Source organism: Saccostrea echinata, unplaced genomic scaffold, assembly GCF_033153115.1.
Source record: "Saccostrea echinata isolate AGI-Se365-2 ecotype Australia unplaced genomic scaffold, CSIRO_AGI_Sech_v1 ptg000062l, whole genome shotgun sequence".
Classification (NCBI taxonomy): domain Eukaryota; kingdom Metazoa; phylum Mollusca; class Bivalvia; order Ostreida; family Ostreidae; genus Saccostrea; species Saccostrea echinata.
The window spans coordinates 2,579,981-2,603,849 of NW_026889811.1; the positions used below are offsets into that span (position 1 = coordinate 2,579,981).

The 23,869-nt window shown below is 34.0% G+C and overlaps 2 protein-coding genes and 1 long non-coding RNA gene across 3 annotated transcripts in view; 2 read left to right on the top strand and 1 right to left on the bottom strand.

The window, feature by feature from the left end:
* Positions 1–7,091: 7,091 nt before the first annotated feature.
* On the top strand, positions 7,092–23,237 carry LOC133175439 (tyrosine aminotransferase-like). The gene is made up of 9 exons (XM_061310544.1): positions 7,092–7,250; positions 8,158–8,262; positions 8,463–8,530; positions 10,441–10,599; positions 10,724–10,915; positions 18,235–18,317; positions 18,502–18,781; positions 21,498–21,596; positions 21,691–23,237. The coding sequence occupies exons 1-9, from the start codon at positions 7,103–7,105 to the stop codon at positions 21,844–21,846; spliced, it is 1,290 nt and encodes a 429-aa protein (XP_061166528.1). The 5' UTR covers positions 7,092–7,102; the 3' UTR covers positions 21,847–23,237.
* LOC133175441 (uncharacterized) lies at positions 10,637–14,033 on the bottom strand. Its single transcript, XR_009719283.1, has 2 exons — positions 13,861–14,033; positions 10,637–10,865 (listed from the first exon to the last, which is right to left on the bottom strand). It is a non-coding gene; the product is annotated as an uncharacterized LOC133175441 (long non-coding RNA).
* Positions 14,432–23,869, top strand: part of LOC133175440 (valacyclovir hydrolase-like) — a 59,556-nt gene continuing 50,118 nt past the window's right edge. The window contains exon 1 of the mRNA XM_061310546.1: positions 14,432–14,435. The gene's annotated coding sequence lies outside the window, so the exon portion shown is untranslated. The remainder of the gene's footprint in view (positions 14,436–23,869) is intronic.

Sequence of the window (23,869 nt, forward strand, 5' to 3'; positions counted from 1 at the left end):
GAGAGAGATTAAAGTTAACTTTATTTTTCTGAATAATAGTATCATTTAATCAAAGCAAGTTCATAACGCTAAAATATGGGATGTCAATTTTATTATCCCATTTTAAGCCCCCCCCCCCCCCCAAGGAACGTCAAATTAACTTTTTTCCCCTTTAAGTAACCCCCCCAGGGGGAAGGGGGTACTCCAATGATGCAGACCCTTAAAAATTTCCCGGACCTCCACCTGTGCTAGTAGTCTAGTAATTAGACGGGGTGACGAATTTATCTGTCCCTGCCATAATAATAAATAAAACTTTATAAAATTGTAATTTATCCCTTTGTTCATTTATACAAATTAATATTCGTTATACATAAATTTATGCCTGTGGTTGGTGTTATTAGGGTAAAAAAAGAAAACTTTTGACAAGTACCATACCACCGATTTAGGTATACCTCAACATTTGTGCTTACGTAAACAGCAAGGAATAAAGAAATCGCGAGAAAAAAAGTTTCACTTTTTTATTAGATGAGTGTGACTAAAATGGGTAGTAAAACCCGGGCCGGGCCGGGAATTTTGAAACTGAAAACCGGGTTTTTGCTAATAACTGAAAAAATACTTAATTATTTGTCATGAAACTTACAGATATAATTAAATACAACACAATATGCCTTCGCTGAGAGTTTCAACTCCAAATATTTCTTTTTTCAATGATTATCGACGATTGTCATTTTCCCGGTGACTAAAATGGGTAGTAAACCCGGTTAACATATTTTGGTGTTTTGTACTTAATATTATTGAAATAATTGCAGTTTTTTGTATTGGATAGATCGAAATGACCTTAAACTGCCAAAAAATATTACCGTTGTATAAATAGTTACCGATTGTAGAAAATAAATGCATTTTTTGTATACCCGGGATCGACCTAAACCGGACACGTTTACCCGGGACGAACCTTAAATTTCCGAGATAATGATGAGAGTAGTATCTTCATGATCTTAATTTAACATGTTCCAAGCCAGCTCTCCAGACATATGCATGTTATTTCAGGGAAATGATTACCTGAATACGAATCTAGCCGTAGCCTACAGTCTTTCTCTTGTCAAATCATTAAGATACATAACTCCATTAGTATTTAAAAAACAAAAAAAAAAAAAGAATTGTCGGGATTTTTGTGTATATTTCATTTATTTTCTCCAGTTGTTGATTTTTTTTTGGGGGGGGGGGGTAGGTTACTTTTTAAATAAATTCTACATTATTCTCTGCACCCGGCTGATGGCAATTTTTCGGAATATTCCGGTTTGTCCCGGGCAAACGCGTCCGGTTTTGGACTGTCCCGGGTATCAAAAATCGGCGATTATTTTAATTATCGACATTAATTTTTGAAATTGTCGTAATATTTAAGGTATGTCACTCGTCAGCTTTTTAGAAAAGTTCAGTCAGAACCTTTAACTTCAAAACTATTTATTACAATTCAATTTTTATAACAAATTTAAATTAAACAGTGCAAATTATTCAACATTCAATTAAAAAACTGCTCTCAAATTCATAAAGAAGCAAGATTTATGAGGGACTATTTCTTGTGGTGGAAGGATAATTAGAAGAAAATTCTTCAAATCTACACATTTGTCAAATTAATTGTCTTGGAACTTAAACCCCTCATATTTTTACTTAGAGAATATTTTCCGTTATGATATGCTAGGTATTTTCCGTTATGATATGCTAGGAATATTAAATATAGGTCCCAATTTATATTTTTAGAACAGATTTTACACATTCACTGAACAGACTTTGCCAAGAAATGAAGATATATTAAAGAAGTCAAGTTAAAATTTACACCGTTTTTTGCCTGAAAATCGCACATTTTGACCAATATCTCAAAATGTACATCACTGACCCCAACTTTTTCTTTCATTATTTCAAACAACACGATAATTCCAACCTGTCTGCACTTAAGTCATAAAAAGTTTGATACAAGTGAATATTTTATTGCCTCTTTAGATTTTTATACCCCAAATATGATACTTTTTTAGTGCAAAAAGGTCACACAATATTTGTGCACATTAATTTGCATGATTTGTTCAATTATAAATATTATTCAAAGTATTTTACGTAAAATAAGGTATTTATTGCCATAATTACATCTGATTAAATATGATAAAGATTAAAGTAATTAACCAAAGAGTTACAGCTGAAGTGCAAAAAGGTCAACTTAATTGTACCATAGCTCAGTAAGATGCACACTGACACCCCATTTTCTTTGCAATTTTGAGTCATGCTATATGTGTACTTATCTAAAATATACTTCTCAAAAAATCCTTGATATAACAAATTTCACGAGTGACATACCTTAAATTCTTAAAGTTAATAAACAACGATAAAACACAAAGAAATCCCATTTTTGAGTGTAATTAGCTTTAAATCAGCAAAATAAATAAACCGGGCTTACTACCGAATTTAGTCACCAGGAAAATGACAATCGTTAATAATAATTGAAATACATAATATTTGGTGTTAAATACGAAAGCCTATTAGGATCAAACTACGGTAAAAAAAATTTAAAGGCGTTATAACGCGAAAAAAGGCGTAATAACGCCTTTTGAAAAGGCGTTATAACGCGAAAAAAAGGCGTTATTACGCCTTTCCTAAAGGCGTTATAACGCCTTTCCAAAAGGCGTTATTACGCCTTTTTAAAAGGCATTAATACGCCTTTCAAAGAGGCGTAATTATGCCTTTTGAAGAGCCATTATTATGTCTTTGACAGGCCCGTGCTTTTTAAGTGGGGGGGGGCCCATAAAATTGACAAGTAAACAAAAAAAACAAGACCCCCCCCCCGGAAAAAAAATAAACTGCCTAAACTTGAGGGGAAACTTTTTCTAATTTTTCGGTAAAAACTTTTTTTAAATGCAATGACTTGCCCGAGTTTAACCATACTGCAACAAAATGTTAAGGGACCAAGCAATCAATTATAATGATTTTTTATATTTAAACTGTAACAAGACTATTCTTCCAAAAAGTGGGGTGGGGACCCCCCACCCCCCCAACTCACATTCGTACTACCGGCCTGTTTGAAAAGGAGTTGTATCTAAAAATGGAAAGGCGTTATTTTAAATAGTAAATATATGAAAGATTGAACCAAAGCCATCTTTATTTATGCAATATTTAGATTATAGTTTTAATATTTAAAATTATGTTATAAATTATAGTATTTTCTATATTCCTGCACACCTCGCAGAGAGTTGTTTGCATTTTGCATGCATATTAAGAGAAGTCAACACTCTACTTTTGAAAATCCAGGATATAGGCAGAACCAGCTTTGGGCTTTGCTAGCCACGTATTAAAAATTCATGTCAAATTTGAAATATTTTTCTCTCCTCTTGGTAAAAAACAGGCAAAGTATTTGCATAGGTATAATGAGCAAGTAGCCTTCAACAAAATTTCTGAAATCCATACACCTTGGTAGAAGCGTCTGGTATCAGAGAAGGACTAAGTTGGTTTAACACTGAAAATATTTTACACATTTAAAAATCTTTATTCCTAGAAATCTAATTATAATCAGCCCCCAGGGTGGGCTAAGTAAGTCATGTATTGAAAAAAAAGAGGCGTAATAACGCCTTTTTAAAAAGGGGAAATAACGCCATTTTAAAGGCCCAATAACGCCTTTTGGAAAGGCGTAATAAAACCTTTTGGAAAGGCGTAATAACAACTTTTGGAAAGGCGTAATAACGCCTTTTAGAAAGGCGTAATAACGCCTTTTGGAAAGGCGTAATAACGCCTTTTTAAAAGGCGTAATAACGCCTTTTTCCGCGTTATAACGCCTTTTGGAAAGGCGTAATTACCCTTTATTTGCGTTATTACGCCTTTTTCCGCGTTATAACGCCTTTTCAAAATGCGTAATTACGCCTTTATTTGCGTTATTGCGCCTTTTTCCGCGTTATAACGCCTTTTCAAAAGGCGTTATTACGCTTTTTTTCGCGTTATAACGCCTTTTGAAAAGGCGTTATAACGCCTTTTAATTATTTTTTTTACCGTAGTTTGATCCTAATAGGCTTTCGTAGTTAAAACTCTCAGCGAAGACACATTTTGTTGTATTAAATTACATCTGTAAGTTTCGTGATGAAGAATTCAGTATTTTTTCAGTAATTAGCGAAAACCCGGTTTTCAGTTTCAAAATTCCCGGCCCGGCCCGGGTTTTACTACCCATTTTAGTCACACTCTTATTAGATAATATGGATATAATTTGATCAAATAAAGAGTCCTTCAAAGGTAAGTCACATTTATTTTATTTTAATCGATCTCGTTAAGATTATTTTATCACGTACTATGCTAATACCATCGAAATAGGTTCCTCGAGGATACGTGTGTCAGTTTCATTTTTTTCAGTAAAATATAACAAACTGGCGACTATAGTTTCATTTCTTTTTTAAATTCTGCGGTTGAAAACATTATAAATACATGAACCCCCCCCCTCCCGTAAGGTTTTTGAGTTAGGTCTTAGCCCCTCCACCCCCCCCCCCCTTTTCCTACATCACCATCGGAACATCACTCGGTCTTTTCCGTCAAGTCGAGAAAAAAATCTTCGACTTGACGGAAAATGCCGAGTAATGTTCCGATGTACAACTTACTCACTAGATGGCGATAGTTGTCCTGCCCGTCCCACTTTTTAATCCAATGAAATCTCAGTATTAAAGTAACCTTTCCCGAAGTCAAGGACATAGAATTTTGGAAAGAACAAAATTAAGCGTTTTACCCGTTCAAAGTGAGTATATTATGATAAATTGTTGTTTTTTTTCTCACGAATATTTGATAGAACGAGTTTTTAACAGGTTTTTGTAATGTAAATCAACTTAAATTTTGTGTTTTTGCATGAAACATGAACGATGAATAAGTTGTTTACGTCACGGTGAAATCTTGTTTACACATTGCGTAAAACCACGTGCGCAGGTTTTTTTCGACAGTATAAGGTATTGCATTTTTTGCGCATTGCATTTAGTTTACAGCTCTGCAAGATTATTTTATACGGACATTGAAGTATATAACTTTACAACAGGTTAATGTTTTACTTATATATATTGTGGATATATTATTTAAGGAGTGAATTTAATAGCTACCCAAGTTATACTGTATAATCTGGGTTGGGGCAGTTTACGCTTTATGAACCGCGAATACCTGTAGGTAGTGTATAGTGCATGAATTTGAGAAATTGATTTATTGGATGCAACAGCAGGTGCTGCTCGTATTGTTAAAGTCAGTAAGGCCAAATAACAAAATATGTGTGGTTCCGGTTACCCGACCTTCCCTATTTTATACCCCCTACCCTAAACTTTTTTGGCAATTTTCATATTTTTTCCGGAATTTCCCCTGATTTCCATCAATGGCTCCAGTTTAAGTTTTAGTTTCAGCAATGACGGCCTCCTTGCAAAACATAGTGCAAGTGTTTAATGGTGTAAAATCCAAAGCAAGCTTGCATGTAGGTGTCCCCTACCAATATTGACTAGTATTTTATCACACCACATCTAAATGCCATTTGCAAAGCAGTGATAGGTATTATTTAGAAAAAATTAAGAAAATCATTTTGTTAAAAAACCTACCTACCTACCCTAATCTTTTTGGAAGTGTAACCGGAACCACACATATTTTTTTGTTTGGCCTAAGTAAATCAATTTGGACTTGATCTCTATGTATCAGCTAGTCAAAATTCAGAAAAAGAAAACCCACAGCTGCTGTTAAATAATGCCTTTCAGAGTGCTTTGGTGATTAAAGCACTCACTTGGTAAATGGTAGCTGAGGAATTCAGATTCTAGTTATTAAGGTAAGGTTTATTGTAAGAATATAGTGGTTAGGACTTCTTAACCACTTCGACATATCTTTGGTATTGAAGATATTTGTGTTCAGAATACCAAAGTTCAACTGCATAATGTGTAGAATAAGATTTTCCCCCTTTATTTTAAGTTAAAGGGCAATGTCTTGAACTCTTTTGGGGGGGAGGGGGCACTTGAGCTAAACAGATAAAAAAAAATCAAAAGATCCACTTTATGTCCTGGATAAGTTAAATTTTGTTAAGGTGCAGATCTGTAAGCTGTCCGAGACTCCCAACTGACATGGAAAATAAGTAAATGTTCAATATTGGGAAGAAGGTTATGTTTGTGCCCTTGTACTGATGGGCTTGTAGTCTTTATTTTTTTCTCAATGGGTTTAAGATAAGCTTTATGAATTAAGCTTTATGAATTGATAAAGATATGTAATTATAGAAAGGTTTTCCAGGTGATAAATGTAGTATAGGCAGGGATCTTGGTATCAGTGTAAACTAAAATGATATTTGAGTAAATGGAATTTAGATCAGAGTAGATTTTCAAGATAAAGAAAACTGTGACATTGTAAACTCTCTCCTCTGTTTTCAGGTGATACTTTTTGATGAGGATAAGTGGTTTTTTTTTATTTAGATTGAAAATATATTTTATTTATTCAATTATATTACTCCTTCATGATACACGAGTCATTTGAAGTGAAAATTATGTACTTAAAGTAAAATATTAATTCATTAAACAAACATTATAGAAAAAGAAACAAGAAAAGAGAAGGGAAAAATGCAGAGAAGTACTGGTTTGGAAATATTGACAAAAGTTACATATATGACAGTGTTTAGATAAAATGTTTTGTTGATGTTATGTATGCATGTAGTGCTTCAAATATTTGAATATTAATATTGAGTCCATAATCTGGACTACACATATAATAATAATTTAATTCAGAGATATGATTGCAATCAATAATATTTTGGATTGTTTAAAAAGTACATCTCTAGAAGGTTTATATTTTAGACAAGCAAAAAAGTAATGGTAGGCATCTTAAAACAGTATCAGATCAGTGTTGGAACATTGGCGTTTCTAATAAACATTGGTTATAAATAAGTCAATGAGAACTGCGGAGGGGTGCTGTTCTGTCTTGATTTTCAATCAGACTGGTATTGTTGGTAAAAATTAATGACATTATACTACACGAAGAAATGTTTGCACAGAAGCCAGTGAAACTGTAAAAATGAAGCTTCACTTTTTGTACATTGTATTCTGAAACACATTTTAGAAGTAATGTATTTCCTTAATTACTCATTACAGATTAATTAAAAATGTCAACACCGAACAAAAAGATGAGGATGAACTGGGAAGTTCCAGCTTCCCGGATGTCACACCAGACGTTCAATCCGATTCGTAACATTGTAGACACAATGCAGCTTACTCCGAATCCAGATAAAGAAATGATAGCTCTATCTATTGGTCAGTAAAAATTAATGATAGCTCCATCTTTTGGTCAGTAAAAATTAATGATAGCTCCATCTTTTGGTCAATGAAAATTTAATAATAGCTCTATCTATTGGTCAATGAAAATAAAAATAAATGCTTGCATGCTCTTTCTATTGTTCAGTTAAATTAGAGATAATAGCTTTATGTATAAGTAGTGAACATAATATTATACAAATATAAAGCCTCATGTTTTGGTCTGTAATGCTAGCCTTTACAGGCTTACTTTTGGACCATCATTGTAATAATGCAGAAATGGTTTGAGTCATTAATGATAATTATCAGTTTATGTCATCTTCTTGTATTAAAGGTAACCTTGACAGGCAAATTTCCTACATATTTTACAATATTTACTTATTATGTAGTATGTTAATATACACCTATTTACTGGCTATGAGGACAATAGCAAGTTTATCATTCCCCAAGACAGCAACTATTTCCCGAGGCGCAGCCGAGGGAAATAATTGCTGTCGAGGGGGACGATAAACTTGCTTTTGTCCGAATAGTCAGTAAATAAGTGTTTCATTATACCGAAGCAGTCTTTACTTGTGTTATGTCACAATCTGGATAAAACCAGAAGAGTTCCGAGATGAAAAGCGAGGGAAACAGAATGCTGCCGGTGAATAGTTTAATGACTTTTTCACCATGGGCAAATAGCACAAAACCTATTCCACGGTAGGGGCTGTTTGGAAAAAAATAGCAGGTTTATTTGTCATATTTTTATATAGAAAAAATTCACAGAGGTATAATAATTTAAAATATTCAACTTTAGATGTACATATTAGGTCAGTAACCCCATTACCTTATAAGATTAAGGAGAATGCTAGGTCAAAAGAATAATTACCAGGTAGTCTTAATATGAATGAGTATTTCCTTTTTGCAGGAGATCCAACTGTTTTTAACAATTTGCCAATTCCGGAGCATATTAACAACTGTATAATCGACAAGATACAGGGTCAGAAACACAACGGCTACAACCCTTCTATAGGTACGACTTCTTACAACTTAGGTCAACTAAAATAAGTCACAGCCTAGAACTTGTCTAGCCCATTCTTATTTGCATGAACAGAGAATAAATTTGTCAGACAGACTCTGTATGAACTTGGAACATTTATTTTACCTTCTCAGCATATTCATTTATCTCTGTCGCTCATCAGTTCTTGTATAACTGTCCTGTTTTTGTGTCAGGTTATGAAGAGTCCAGAGAAGCAGTGGCTAAATACTCCACGATACCAGACAGACAACTCACAGCTAAGGTGAACATTGCCATTTTGATGTAATTAGGATTGAAAAATTTAATGATGCAAATTTTTTTCTCAATAATTTATGCAAGAAATTGAATTGGACAGAAGGCCATTGGCCAGGTTAAGTTATGTACAAAAAATGTATGACACACACAGATAATATCCAATTTTTTGTTAAAATATACTGTAAATTGTATAATGTCCTTCATTTGAGTCACCATATGTGAGAATAATATTTAAAATTTTTGCTAAATTTAAACAGTGGAATTAAAACAATAATAATGATTTTGGGCTTTTCTTTTAACTACTAAACTAGATTAGAAAAAAAATATTTCACATAATATTTCTTTCTCTTTTTTAAAATTCCAAAAAATTAATGCTCTTTTTTTCTACCTATTTTTTAATTTTGTATTATAAATATAATATTCCTGACAGGGGTTGGCTGTTATGACTGTAATTTGTGTTGTAAATTAATGCTTTATGGCAAGTGTCATGTAACTTCCAAGGCCACATATATACATGTATTAAGAATGGTAAAAGAAAAACAGGTGAAATATAAATATGTTGCACTTTAAAAAAGAAAAAAAAAAAACATCCACTTAAATTTCAATATGCAATATTTAAAATTTTCCCCCACCATGAAATGACCAGGGCATATAGTGTTAGCCCTTTCTGTTCATCACCAGTTTCACACAATTTAAGTATGTTAAGGTATAAACAACTGATTCCATAAAAACAAAACCAGCAATAAGATATTTTATTTTTGTGCCATTTTCACCAATTGTTATTTTCACACCAGGGGGCTGAGAAATCCCATTGCCCGACGCCCAGGGCTAGTGAATTTTAGGGGTGGGAAAGTGAAATTTTATCAACCACTTGCCCATGGGCAAGTGACTTAAAAAAGATTAAATCCACATACAAGTCATAGAAATATAGCTAGGCACAGGGGCTTTCATGATCTACTCAGTATTTGTCTTCCTATTTTTGAAATCTAGATAAATGTTTACAGTATAAGTTTATGGTCATGATGGTGGGGCAAGCAAAAATTCAGGTAGGGCAAGTGAATTTTGAGCATGCACTTGCCCTTGGACAAGTGCCTTAAAAATCTATTTGTCAGCCCCTGCACACTCTTGGACTTTCTCTTACTTAAATCTAGCCTATCAGGGGGGCATAGTGTCACAATGACAAATCTAGTTTTGTTCAGTTATTTTTTTTTAAAATTATTTTGCTTTTGTTGTATGTATTTTTTTAAATTTGTATTTTAAAAGCAGCATATTCTTATGAGAGGGATAAGAACTACCAGTAATTTTGAAATCTTGTTGACACTGAGTCAAGGTGAATATATTCAGCCATAGCCTATAAATCATGATGATTTTAGATATAAATCATAGAGACTAATTTGTAAGGTGTCCCACATTTTAAGATTAGGATGAAACGATAGCCATTTCTCCATTGTGTTGGTTTGCTATTACTGCCTGATTTTGTTTCAGATACCGATTTGTAGAGTTTATATCCTGGCCTGATCCTAAAATTTAATTCATCTACAGTAAATATGACACTTTCATTTTCATTTGCTCTATGTGTTTTTTTAATGAAATTGCTGATGCCTTCTTATATGGCTCTGAATTTTAATGTTTATTTCAACTTCATTCAACAGTACATTGAAATTGTTTAATGTAGGCTATGGAACATTTTAATTATCATGTTTGTACAAGATAATGACAACTTGGTATGCATTAATGAATTGTTTTGGAGAGAGAGCTTGTAAAATATTCCATATGTGGAATGACATCATGTAAACAAGTATGAAGATATTTCGGCATATTTTAATAAATCTGGCTTTTCATTTCACATCTGTCAAATAACATGTTGATGCTATGATTCAAATGAATACATTTGTAGAGACAAATTATTTTTATTAGGATGTGATATTGACTGGTGGTTGCTCTATGGCCCTTGATCTGTGCATCTGTGTACTGGCTAACCCAGGGCAGAATATCATTGTACCGCAGCCGGGGTTCTCCATCTATAAAACTCTGGCCGAGTCCCACGGCATTAACGTCAAGCACTACAATCTACTGGTACATAAACATAACTAAAAACAAAAAAAACATAGAGTATATTTTTTACTTTTAAATTTTGTTTACATGACGTGACATTTTTTTATGTGATTACATAAGGATGGATTGCTTTCTTGTTTTGTAGCCAGAGAAAAACTGGGAAGTTGATCTGGATCATCTGGAGTCCCTGATAGATGACAAAACAGCGACAATTGTCATTAATAATCCATCCAATCCTTGTGGTTCCGTGTTCAGTCGCAACCACCTGCTTTCAATTTTGGACCTTGCTAAAAAACACAAAGTTCCCATCATTGCTGATGAAATATATGAACATTTTGTAAGTTTAAGACTAATTTATTTGTAAACATAAGTTACCATCCCACTGAATACCACTTGAATACTGTACAAAGTTTTAAGTTAAATTAATATTTCAGTATGTGAAAATTTTATTCCCAGCTAATGGAAATACGAAGAATTTGTAGCAATCTCTTGACCAGTGATTTATTAAACTATTTTTCATTCCCCAACATTCGCAAAAGCACTCATTCATTTAGTATGTGTCCCAAAAACTTTTACCTTAGTCATAACTTTTGAATGAGAGAAAATAGGGTTTTCAAATTCAATACATGCATTTATACCTGTGACAAGACCTGTATGAACATGTGATTTTTAGCTCACCTGAGCTGAAAGCTCAAGTGAGCTTTTCTGATCACCTGTTGTCCGCTGTCTGTCTGTCCGTCCTTCTGTCCGTCCGTCTGTAAACTTTTCACATTTTCAACTTCTTGTCAAGAACCACTGGGCCAATTTTAACAAAACTTGGTACAAAGTATCCTTGGGTAAAGGGGAGTATAAGTCGTTAAAATAAAGGGCCAAGTCCCCTTACAAGGGGAGATAATCAAGAAAAGACAAAAATAGGGTGGGGTCATTAAAAAATCTTCTTCTCAAGAACCACTGGTCCAGAAAAGCTGAAACTTATATGGAAGCATCCTGGGGTAGTGTAAATTCTAAATTGTTCAAATCATAACCCCCGGGGGTAGGGTGGGGCCACAATAGGGAATCCAAATTTTACATAGAAATATATAGGAAAAATCTTTAAAAATCTTCTTCTCAAGGACCACTGATCCAGAAAAGCTGAAACTTATTTGGAAGTATCCTGGGGTAGTGAAGATTCTAAATTGTTCAAATCATAACCCCCGGGGGTAGGGCGGGGCCACAATAGGGAATCCAAGTTTTACATTGAAATATATAAGAAAAATCTTTTAAAATCTTCTTCTCAAAAACCACTGGGCCAGAAAAGCTGAAACTTAAGTGGAAGCATCCATTGTTCAAATCATGACCCCTGGGGGTAGGGCAGGGCTACAAAAGGGAATCCAAGTTTTACATTGAAATATGTAAGAAAATCTTTAAAAATCTTCTTCTCAAGAACCACTGATCCAGAAAAGCTGAAACTTATTTGGAAGTATCCTGGGGTAGTGTAGATTCTAAATTGTTCAAATCATAACCCCCGGGGGTAGGCGGGGCCACAATAGGTATATTAAAAGGGGGGAAATCTGGTAAAGAACAGCATGGCCAAAGTTACTCAGGTGAGTGATGTGGCCCATGGGCCTCTTGTTTTTTTTAACCTCTTGTCTTTGAATGTTGACCAACTTTTCAAATATTTTAACTTGGTCATATCTTTTGGACATGAAGAAATAGGGCTTTTATATTTACTTGTATTTTATCAGTTTCAAGATCTTTACAAATGTTCTATCATTTTTTGACCTCATGTTCTACACCCTGAATTTGACCTACTTTTTAAATTTTTTTACCTTGGCTGTAACTTTTCCCATCTTTGTTTAGGCATGCCATATGGTGGGATTCATTTTTGTACTAATCTGATGTCAACTTCCTGTTTATCCGTGCGTCTGTCCGTACCATACATAACAAACTTTGGTCACAGTTTTCTCAGCAACTACTCATTGCAGATGCTTGAAATTTTAACACACTCTTTGTTTAGGCATGCCATATGGTGGGATTCATTTTTATACTAATCTGATGTCAACTTCCTGTTTATCCATGCGTCTAACCATACCATACATAACAAACTTTGGTCGCAGTTTTCTCAGCAACTACTCATCCCAGGTGCTTGAAATTTTAACACACTCTTTGTTTAGGCATGCCATATGTTGGGATTCATCATTTTTGTACAAATCCGATGTCAACTTCCTGTTTATTAGTGTGTCTGTCTGTATCATACATAACAAATTTTGGTCGTAGTTTTCTCAGCAACTACTCATCGCAGATGCTTGAAATTTTACCACACTCTTTGTTTAGGCATGCCATATGGTGGGATTCATTTTTGTACTAAGTTTTCTTAGCAACTACTCATCGCAGGTGCTTGAAATCTTAACACAATGTTTTTTTAGGCATGCCATATGTTGGGATTCATTTTTTACTAATCAAGTGTCAATTTCCTGATTATCACTGCGTTTGTCCATCACTGAACTTGTGTATTCACATCAGAGCGGGGGTATTATTAGTAAGCATTGGCTCACAGACTTCTTGTTTTTTCACATGTACATTACCTGTGACAAGACCTTTCTAACTGTACTATAATATACAATTAATTACCCCTTATGGGGTCAACATGCTGAAATAAGGACCAGAGACCTGGCCCACGAGGTGACCTGACCTGACCGAGGCCACGTAGCGGCCAAGGTCAGGTCAGATCAGCGAGTGGGCCAGGTCAAGGGTCCTTATTTCACCATGTTGAACTCATAAGGGGTAATCAATTGTTTTATTATACCGATATAAGTTAAGACAATTTTTGTAGGCTTAATTACTAAGATAATCAATTGTGTATTAGACCTACAAACCGTTATTATCAGTGTTTCATCGGGATTCGCTAGTGAAGTTGTTTACTTTTCGCCTGCAAGTCTTGTAAGTTTTTGCACCGCCGATTTATTAAAACATTCTGTGATTGTCAGTAACATGCATTTTTATAAATTCAGAAATACCATTTCCGAGTACAATAACAATCTGGTGCAGACTTTTACTATATAAAAGAGCCAAGTCTGCATTCGTTGGATTTGACATTGTAACGAAAGTTTCAATGAAAACGATAAATTTTATCAGTGACGCATCTGAAGGACTAGCTGCAATAATGTAGCCCTCTCCGATTTTTTTTAATCTGATATTTTCAGGAGAGGGCTACAATTCCACTGCATCTCTGTAATGGTGCAAATATATTTTTTAGATACGGGCGACTGCAGGCAAAATAAATTGTTTTTGCATTCAACTTACTTCCAATAAGACGGAATTTTTATTCACTATCAACATCATAGCCCTTTATAAGCGAAAACCAAGTAAAATAAATCTGCGTGTTTACCAGTCGTTTTCTTCAGCAGCCATGACAGTTCTCGCGTGATGTACAGAGACTTCCGCTTGAATTTTAGAAGCACTTGATAAAGTAAATGTGGGTGTTGATAAATGTTTGTGTTGTATGATATCACTAAACATCGATAAACAAAAGCATCCCATGTGATATTTTTTTCATAAATAGTGATATTTGTGCTAAAATAAGGGAAATCCTAAACGATCCGCTCCCCTAGATCCCGATTTCTCATTGGTTGTCCCAAAATAAAATCGATCAAGGTCAGTAAACATGGCGGATAAATTCAAGTTGTGATGTTGACATACACGAAAAATAACCGATATAAGGATTATTCTGGATATTTTTGGATCAATTCATGTCTTGCATAACTACATTTTATGAGTTCAGGTAAGATATGTTAATAAAATACCCACTTACTGACAATATGAGCCGAAATCTGTGCGGTAGTGAATCACTCCCGCACTTGCACCATTACGGAGATCCTAAGGAGTTGTAGTCCTCTCAAAAAAAAAAAAAAAAAAAAAAAAAAAAAAATCGGAGAGGGCTACATTATTGCAGCTACTGAAGGAGTCAGAAGGACAATCGTATTCCGTATCATAAACAGACTAAACATATTTTTATAAGGCCGAGGCTATCCGCACGACGGTCGTGCTAATTACCGGTGTTATCCGCACGACGGTCGTGCCGATTACTGTTGTTATCCGCACGACGGTCGTGCCGATTACGGAGGCTATCCGCGCGACAAACTTTGAAACAATTTTATAATTCTTTTTCTTTATAACTTTATACTATTTATATTTGCATATACTTTATTATAATTTTTTTTGTTTATAACTTTATAACTTTATTTGCATATACTTTATTTATATAAATAAATTTTTACTCGGTGTTTTGCTATTGTGTGTAGAAACTCAAAGCGAATTTAACATATTAGACGGACACAAAAAAGTGAACTTATCCCTAACTCTTCAGAAATCCCTAGTTCATTCAAGTGCTAGAGTGTTTGCCGCGGCATAATTAAGATTACGAATTTTCAAAAAGAAAACAACGGCCTTTTTTCGAAATACGACACTTAAATTTCAGTTTTATATATTAAAAAAAAAAGCTTCTGGACAGTCCGACACTGATGGTTAATTTGCCCCATTTTGCGCAAGTGGTGCCTTTAAAAAAAATACAGGGTTTTCTTCCTTTAAAATCCTCTGGAATGTGTTTGGGGTGGAATGGGTTGATTTTAAATAGAAAAAAAAATCTCTAGAATTTTTTTTAAAATTACAGTCTTGGAATCTTTGCTTTTAGGAAGGGTATAAAAAAAAAGACTTTTTTATCTGCTTCTCAAATTTTAAGGGAATTTGAAATACGTGCAGTGTAGTGGTTATTTGAAGTGTCACAGCACGGCTTGTACACTACGAATTTTCCTGATTTTCCAGGTGAGTTGAGGCAGTGAAATTCTTTAAATTAATTTTTTTGTTATAAAGGAGTACATTATAGCAAAATAATTGGTAGTCTGCGTCCTATGATACACATGTGCGGATCTAGAGCCCCCCCCCCCCCCCTGGAATTTGCAGTTATAAAATGCATATACTAAACCAACTAAAAGTGACCATGGACCCCCTAGTTGGTCTGAAAAGACATAGGTATGAAGCTTTAGACGTCAATGACTACTCCCCCCCCCCCCCCTCCCCCACCGAAATAGGTTTTTCACGTTTGGGAAAGGAGTTTACGGGGTTTTTTTTAATTTTCTCTTGTCAAGAAATTTCTGGGTTTGAATTTTTTTTTGACTGGGGTGGAACCCCCCCCCCCCCCCCCCCGGAAAAAAATCCCTGGATCCGCGCCTGATACATGTACATGTACACGTGAATTATTATATCGGAATCAAGATCACGGTCTCAGTATTGCAATAAAGTAGACTAGATGTGAATCTATCCCGTGCTTTTTTAAAATATTTATATTTACTACTCTGAAATTAAGATCAATCTTTTCTTTTATGTACATGGATTACATATTAATTTTAAAGAATTTTTGAATGAATTTAAATGTTCCTGTATATTTGAAAAACTCCAAACAAGTTTGATCAACGTACTTAAATAAGAAAACGTTTAGATGAAACTATATATGTTCACTATCAAAGTATATAATAATGCATATATCTTTAAAAAAAAAAACCCTCTATGAATATATTAGAAATTAATTGATTTACTGTTTAACATAAAATTTATTTTAAAATAAAATAAATAGGGGAAATACGACAGAATATTTTAATCACTTTATAATAGCTATGTGAAGTAATGTAAACGTTATTTTTTCCATGGGTCACAATTCCATGGAATCGCAAACTCTGTTCAATTCGCGGATATAAAATTATCTGAATTTTTGATTGCCTTTGCACTCTTAAAGATTTTTAAATTTGTACGCTGTGATAAATTTTCACATATAGCGTTATTAATTAATCCCCTTAAAAAAAAATACGTCTACAGTATACTGGAAGGTTGAAGGTTGTATGGAAAGAGAGAGGGAGAGAGAGAGATTATTAAGACCATCCAGAAAAATGGAAAATTATGGAAAGAGAATATAAACACCATAAAAACGAAAGAAAATTATTGAAAATAGATAGCTATATTTTTTTTATATTTCCAATCAACGTCTGAAGTACGTTACATGTACTCAAGAGATGATATAAAGGACGAATAAAAAAATAATTCTTATTATACTGTGTCACGACGATTCACGAAGAAAATTCACCATAAGCAAATTTTACTTAACCGAATGTTATAATTAGTTTTACATGTGTGTTTTAGGTGCATCTCTTTTACTTTGTATTAAATTTTTGGTGAAAATTGTATATAATGTACTATAGAGTTATCTCTCTTGTGTCGTGCGGATAAGAACTGCAATTAGCACGACCGTCGTGCGAATAACGAAAATAATCGGCACGACCGTCATGCCGATAGACACTTCCTTTTTATAATGGCATTTTTTGTAATGAACAGTCATTACTGTATGCATTAATTTTTAAATTTGAATGGAATTTAGATTAACAGGTCATTTTTAGCGGTCATTATTTATAATGACCGTGTCATTATACCCCACATGCAATGATTCCTAGGTCATTATTGCTGTAAATGGTACTTTTTGGAGTCATTATTGAGTTTAAAAGCCTTCTAACAAGCCAATCAGATTTGAGTATTCTTAATAGAGGTATAATAATATACAATTAATTACCCCTTATGCGGTCAACATGGTAAAATAAGGACCCGAGACCTGGCCCACGAGGTGACCTGACCTGACCGAGGCCGCGTAGCGGCCGAGGTCAGGTCAGGTCAGCGAGTGGGCCAGGTCGAGGGTCCTTATTTTACCATGTTGAACTCATAAGGGGTAATCAATTGTTTTATTATACCGATATAAGTTAAGGCAATTTTTATAAGCTTAATTACTAAAATAATCAATTACATGTATAAGACCTACGAACTATTATCAGTGTTCCATCGGGATCGGGATTCGCTAGTGAAGTTGTTTACTTTTCGGCTGCTAGTCTTGTAAGTTTTTGCACCGCCGATTTATTAAAACACTCTGTGATTGTCAGTAACATTGCATTTTTATAAATTCACAGATACCATTCCCGACTACAATGACAATCTGGTGCAGACTTTTACTGTACAAGAGAGCCGAGTCTGCGTTCGTTGAATTTGACATTGTATTGTAACGAAAGTTAATTTCAATGAAAACGATAAATGTTATGACGCATCTAAAGGCCAATCGTGTTCCGTATCCTAAAAATACTATACATATTTTTATAACGGCAATTTTTGTAATGTACAATCATTACTGTATGCATATTTTTTTTTTAATTTGAATGGAATTTGGATTAACAGGTCATTTTTAGCGGTCATTAATTTTATTGACCGGTCATTATACCCCACGTGCAATGATTCCTAGGTCATTATTGCTGTAAACGGTACTTTTTGGAGTCATTATTGAGTTTAAAAGCCTTCTAACAAGCCAATCAAATTTGAGTATTCTTAATAGAGGTATAATAATTCAAAATATGAAACTTTTTTATGTATGATGACAGACTTGACAGTTACAGTTTGCCATAGACCATTGCACCCCAACCCATAAAACACCGAAAGTGGGGGACCACCATTCTCTGAATTTACTTGTTAATTTTATGTCAACTATTTATAAAAACAAATTCTTAAGTAATAGAAATAGCAGGTTTTGTTTAGGAATTGGCTAGGAAATTTCCCACTAGTGTACATTTTAACTGACTTGTATTAAATTTGTAGGTGTTTTCTGGGAATCAGTATCACTCCCTGGGATCTCTGTCAGATGACGTTCCCATTCTGTCATGTAGTGGGCTCACTAAAAGGTGAGAGGATTGTAATAACGGAGACAAATTATTTAGCTTTGTCTTTAATTTACTACTGTTTTATCAAATTTTCCCCTAAATTATCAGTTATGCAGCATATTCTATATGGATTATGTGGTAAGAACACAATAGGAAGGCTAGTTTTAAAAGAAATTTGACCAAATTGAATTATGGGTAATTGTAGATTTCTAGTCCCTGGCTGGAGGCTTGGTTGGATTGTTATCCATGATCGCCATGACGCGTTTAAGGACGTGCGGCCAGGACTAGTCAGACTGACTCAGCGACTACTTGGTCCTAATTCCATCGTACAAGCCGCTCTTCCAGAAATCTTGACAGGCACGCCACAGCATTTCTTTGAAGATACTTTAAAGTATGTGGAAGAGAATGCTAGGAATTTCTACAACAGGATCTCTAAAATTCCAGGTCTGAAGCCTGTGGAACCTCAGGGTGCCATGTATATGATGGTAAGTTGTTATAGTGTGTTATATAGTTATTATTATACAGTCAAAGTATATCATTGAGGGAGTTAGCAAGATTCCAGTTCCCTAAGGCCAGGACTATTTCCCGAGGCAAAGCTGATGGAAATAGTCCTGGTTGAGTGGAACTGGAGTCTTGCTAACTCCCACAATGATATACTTTTAACTGTTTTATTATACCGATACAAACATAAAATTTAGAGGATTCAGATAGCATGACTTCAAAGCAGGGATTAGCTCACTGAACTAACACACATAGTTGCCAACTCACCCGATTTCGTCGGGTTACACCCAATTTTTCGACCCTTAACCCGATTATTTTTTATGACATGGGGGGTCATGCTTTTCACCCGATTTTTGTCGAACAACCCGAAAATCTCCCAATTTCCGGATTTGGTTCGTAAATTAGGTTGCACTTTTAACTTCCAGTTATAACCCAAGCTTGGATCTTCGTAAACATTGCCGATGGCTATGTTCAGTAGGCTGTGTACTAGTAAATTATCAGTGCAGGTGTAAACAATTAGCTGGGAGTTGTTTTGACAAATCAAAGCTTGAAGTCAATATAAAATGGCTTCAGATAGAACTATATCGTTATCAGGGTCAGCAGGAACAAATTGAACCAAAAAAAAAAGAGAGAGAGAAACAATATTTGTGTACATATCAAGGATCTTGGAAAACAACTTTCATTAGATAAAATAAAGTGACCGAAGATAGTGTAGGCCTAACTGTACATTTAATACATATTACATTTGTTAATTAAATTAATTCGGGAGAGGAAAAATAACTTCAAAACCAAAACTGGAATACTTTCAAATTTAGCACAAACATGTGCTTGGAATCAGCAATGCAGATTCTGAAAAGGCTTTCTTTTTTAAAAAATAATGGACACTTAATTCAGGTCAATACTGAATAATGAAACCTTCAATGCTCTTTTTTAACATGTAAATTTAATCAATATATATTAATTTTTTGTCATTGTAAGTTTAAGCCTTTTTTAAATAAAAGAATTCTCAATACACAAATTCTTATATATATATATATAATTTAATCATGGTAAATATGTCGTGAATGTCGTTACGCGTTATGACCAGATTTTTTACTTTCCAAATCTGGTCATGACCAGATTTTTACATGTTGGAGGTTGGCAAGTATGCTAACACACAGGGATTAGTCCATTCACATATCATACCAATGTAAAAGTAAAATCTAGAGGATTACGAATAACCGGGAATTAGCTTTCAAAGCAGGGATTAGCTCACTTGACTAACGCACAGGGATTAGTCCATTCATAATGATTTCTAAGGAATTAGTCACATCTAACGATCTTATGTTATAGAGGCAATGTATCAGTAGAGGTATAATAAAGTGTCAGGGATGTGCAATTACCGGGGCTACCAATTTTAGACATCGGGCTATCATAAATCTATACTGCGTTAGCCCGTCGGGCTAGTAAATCTAAAACGAAAGTATACGTATATTTGACTGAATTGATGTACAAATTAACCTTGTTGTAAAATCATAATCTTTAATTCGTTTTAACCTATATGTTTTGTGTGTTGCTATCGCCAGACGTTTCAGTGACATAATAATTATAGTCGATAAAAATAGGGAGAAATACCTGACAATAACAAAGCGCAAACCATTATTTGTTTTATTTAATTTAAGTTAAATGGGTTTTTTTTAACCTTTTTGTTATAGTTATACATGTATTGTTTTCGGTAGTTAATGGGCTAGTGACTGGCAACCTCGGGCTAGTAACTTTGTTACTACCACTAGCCCGACGGGCTAGTAACTAATTTTTGTAATTGCACACCCCTGAAGTGTGTTATATAGTTGTTATATTGTGTTATATAGTTGTTATAGTGTGTTATATAGTTGTTATAATGTGTGATATAGTTGTTATCGTGTGTTATATAGTTGTTATAGTGTGTTATATAGTTGTTATAGTGTGTTATATAGTTGTTATAATGTGTGATATAGTTGTTATAGTGTGTTATATAGTTGTTATAGTGTGTTATATAGTTGTTATAGTGTGTTATATAGTTGTTATAGTGTGTTATATAGTTGTTCTAATGTGTGATATAGTTGTTATAGTGTGCAGTCATCTACTCTCGTTTTACCAGCTGCACTTCTGGTAGGTTCGTACACGAACATGTGTATACAAAATAAAGTGTCAATTTTTACTACCAACTGCCTAGTGATATTTACTAAGCAGATCGTACTACTAATACTTTCCAGCCTTTGATTACAATCTAAAGTATGACATTCCGGTAACTTTGAGAGTAAAACTAGGACCCATTAAGATAATTCTAATTTTTAATTGTTCAACAACTAGAAATGGCAATCATTCAGAAGAATTCACATTTATGTATAAATGATCATTTAAACAAAAGCATAGATCCTCCCTTCTCTCACTCTTTCTCTCTCTTTCCCAGGGATTATTGAAGAATATGTACTTGGGGGATTTGAACTCCCAAGAATTTATAACTAAATATTTGGATACAGAAAGCAACATTAAGTTAAAAAAAAATGTAAAGCTTAAATGCAGCAATTGTTCATATCAAACAAAATCATGATAAACTCAGATAAAAAGTGTCTTATAATGATATTCTGTCAGTAAAACTAAAACATATTGTATGTGACATTACAAATGTATGTAAGCATTGTTATCTTAAGAGACTTATTGTAAGACTTCATTTTACAGATTGGCATTGACACAGAGCATTTCCCAGGAATTAAAGATGATGTAGATTTCACTGAGAAGTTGGTCAAAGAACAAAGTGTTTTCTGCCTGCCTGCTAAGGTAATTCTCCATAACCATATCCCATAATACAGTCACTGGTGTAACTATTAATGTTTGTTACTGAGAAATACTTTGTTATCTCGTTATTTTACAGTGTTTCCAGTTTCCAGACTTTTTCCGGATAGTTCTAACAATTCCCAAATCTAAAGTATCCATGGCCTGTGACAGAATTGAGGAATTCTGTAGAGATCATTACAGCCAGAAAAAAGTCCAAGGCAAGACCGTGACTAATGGCACTGCCTGTAATTAGACTGACCCATGACCAGTGGCAATGCCTGTAAATAGACTGACCCATGGCCAGTGGCAATTAATGCCTGTAAATAGACTATCCGATGACCAATTTCTGGATGACATCTGACTTGACTTACTTTAGGCTGCATTATGGTTCAGAATACCATGATACTCCTTATAGGACCAATAACTTATTCCACAGCTTTACAGAACTTTTGAAAAGTTAAGATATTGTTTTCAAAGCTTATGTTTTTCATGATGATTTAATCAAGATAATTTTCTAAGAAACATATCAGAGTGTCTCAGTATAACGTACAGGTAACTCTTGATGGCTTGAACTTCCATCTGAAGTGAATCTCCAGTCCCGATTTATTTCCCTATATAACTAAGCAAATTTACTCTTGAACTCTATCTCTCAAACCCTTGATCCCTCATAGTCAAAATGCCGTCCTGCTGTGCATAATCTATTGCAATTCACCCTTTACCTGGGCATTTAAATGGCTTCAGGCATTAGACATGTGACCCAAGAAACGGATGTTTATTATTCTGTGACACTTGTATCGCAAGGTGATAATTGATCATATTGTTGCCTGTCTGCCCCTAAAATAATTAAGATAAACTGTCTTGCAATAAATTAAAGATGCAGTGAAAATTAGAAATTGATTATAATATGAGAAATTAATTTTGAGTAAGTGTCAAATGAATGATGTCGTTTTCATCAATCAAAAGTGTAATCTGATGTTCGTCTTATCTAGATAAATAAATATAATGACAATATACATTTTTTGGTTTAAAAAAAAGATTCACCAGAAAAATACAAAGGAGTGTTGTTTTTAATGCATGTGTTTGAGATTAGCACTGGAAATGGAGAATTGTAACATCTGGTTAGACTAATTTTATAATTTGTCAATCAACCCGCAAAATTCCAGACTCTTGAACTCTTGATCTCTCGAATATTTTCTGTGGTCCTGTGGATTTTGAGGCATTCAAAGTTACCTGTACCTAGTCATTTGTGCCAAATATTAATAGCGATTCTCTGTAACCACTTAAACTTCTTTGCCACGCATGGTCACCGATTTGGATGAAACTTTGCCCATTATAACAACTTGACACCAGAAACATATATCAAATAAAATTTCGTTGCTTTGTGTCTTGGTTGCCATGGTAACAGCCAGAAAAGTTGAAAAAATTGAGATTTTCAGCTACTTTGAATCTTTATTACACCTAAATAAAGACCAAGAAAAACAAACAAACCATTCTCCCAAAAACATGACACCTTGTTGCCACTTATGCTATAGAGAAACTATTAAGAATTTATCTGTTTGTAAGTGGTAACCATGGGTACATTTGGAATACATTTTAGATGCTGAAAAATGCTGAAAAACGCTCAATATTCACAAATGATGGATGTTTCATGATCAAACTTAAATCAACAATCTAAGAAAAACAATAAAAAAATGCTTGACCTTAAGTAATAAGGTATTGGCAATATTATTCTAAAAATAACTTTCATGGTTGCCATGGTAACACAGTGTAACCATGCAAAATCTGTTGCTGTGATTGGGTTAATGCTACTCTCTTAAGGAAAAACAATAAAATTCATGACTGGCACATATACATCCTTATAACCTTGCAACACCAACAACATTAGAAAAATTCGGATTAATTGTTACTTTGCAGTGTAACCATGGAAACAACGTACCAGTTGTTCAAAGTGATATTTCTTTGCTGCTTTAGAATTTACTTACCTTTTAATCAAGAAACATATTACTTAACTCACCTTGAATAGTACTTATCTGGTAGAACTAAAGTTGAATATCATATATTGATAAAGTTTGTTGAAAAATACAACACTGTTGCTATGGTTACCAAGAAGGGAAAATGTTCATTTTTGTTAATTTTATATCAATATTAAACCCTATGTGCCAGCTTTTTGCATCCAGTTAGAGATTGGGTGGTAGTCAAAATTAAAAGTCAGGTTCATTGTTCATATATATCAATCATAAAAGTTTTGGGAATCTACATACAAGGGTACGTATCCA

Bases quoted from the DNA above. Each gene is read 5' to 3' on its own strand.
- LOC133175439 (XM_061310544.1), top strand. From the start codon at position 7,103: ATGTCAACACCGAACAAAAAGATGAGGATGAACTGGGAAGTTCCAGCT. The intron at 10,600-10,723 runs GTACATAAACAT...CTTGTTTTGTAG, and splicing joins TCAAGCACTACAATCTACTG to CCAGAGAAAAACTGGGAAGT. The intron at 21,597-21,690 runs GTAATTCTCCAT...GTTATTTTACAG, and splicing joins TTTTCTGCCTGCCTGCTAAG to TGTTTCCAGTTTCCAGACTT.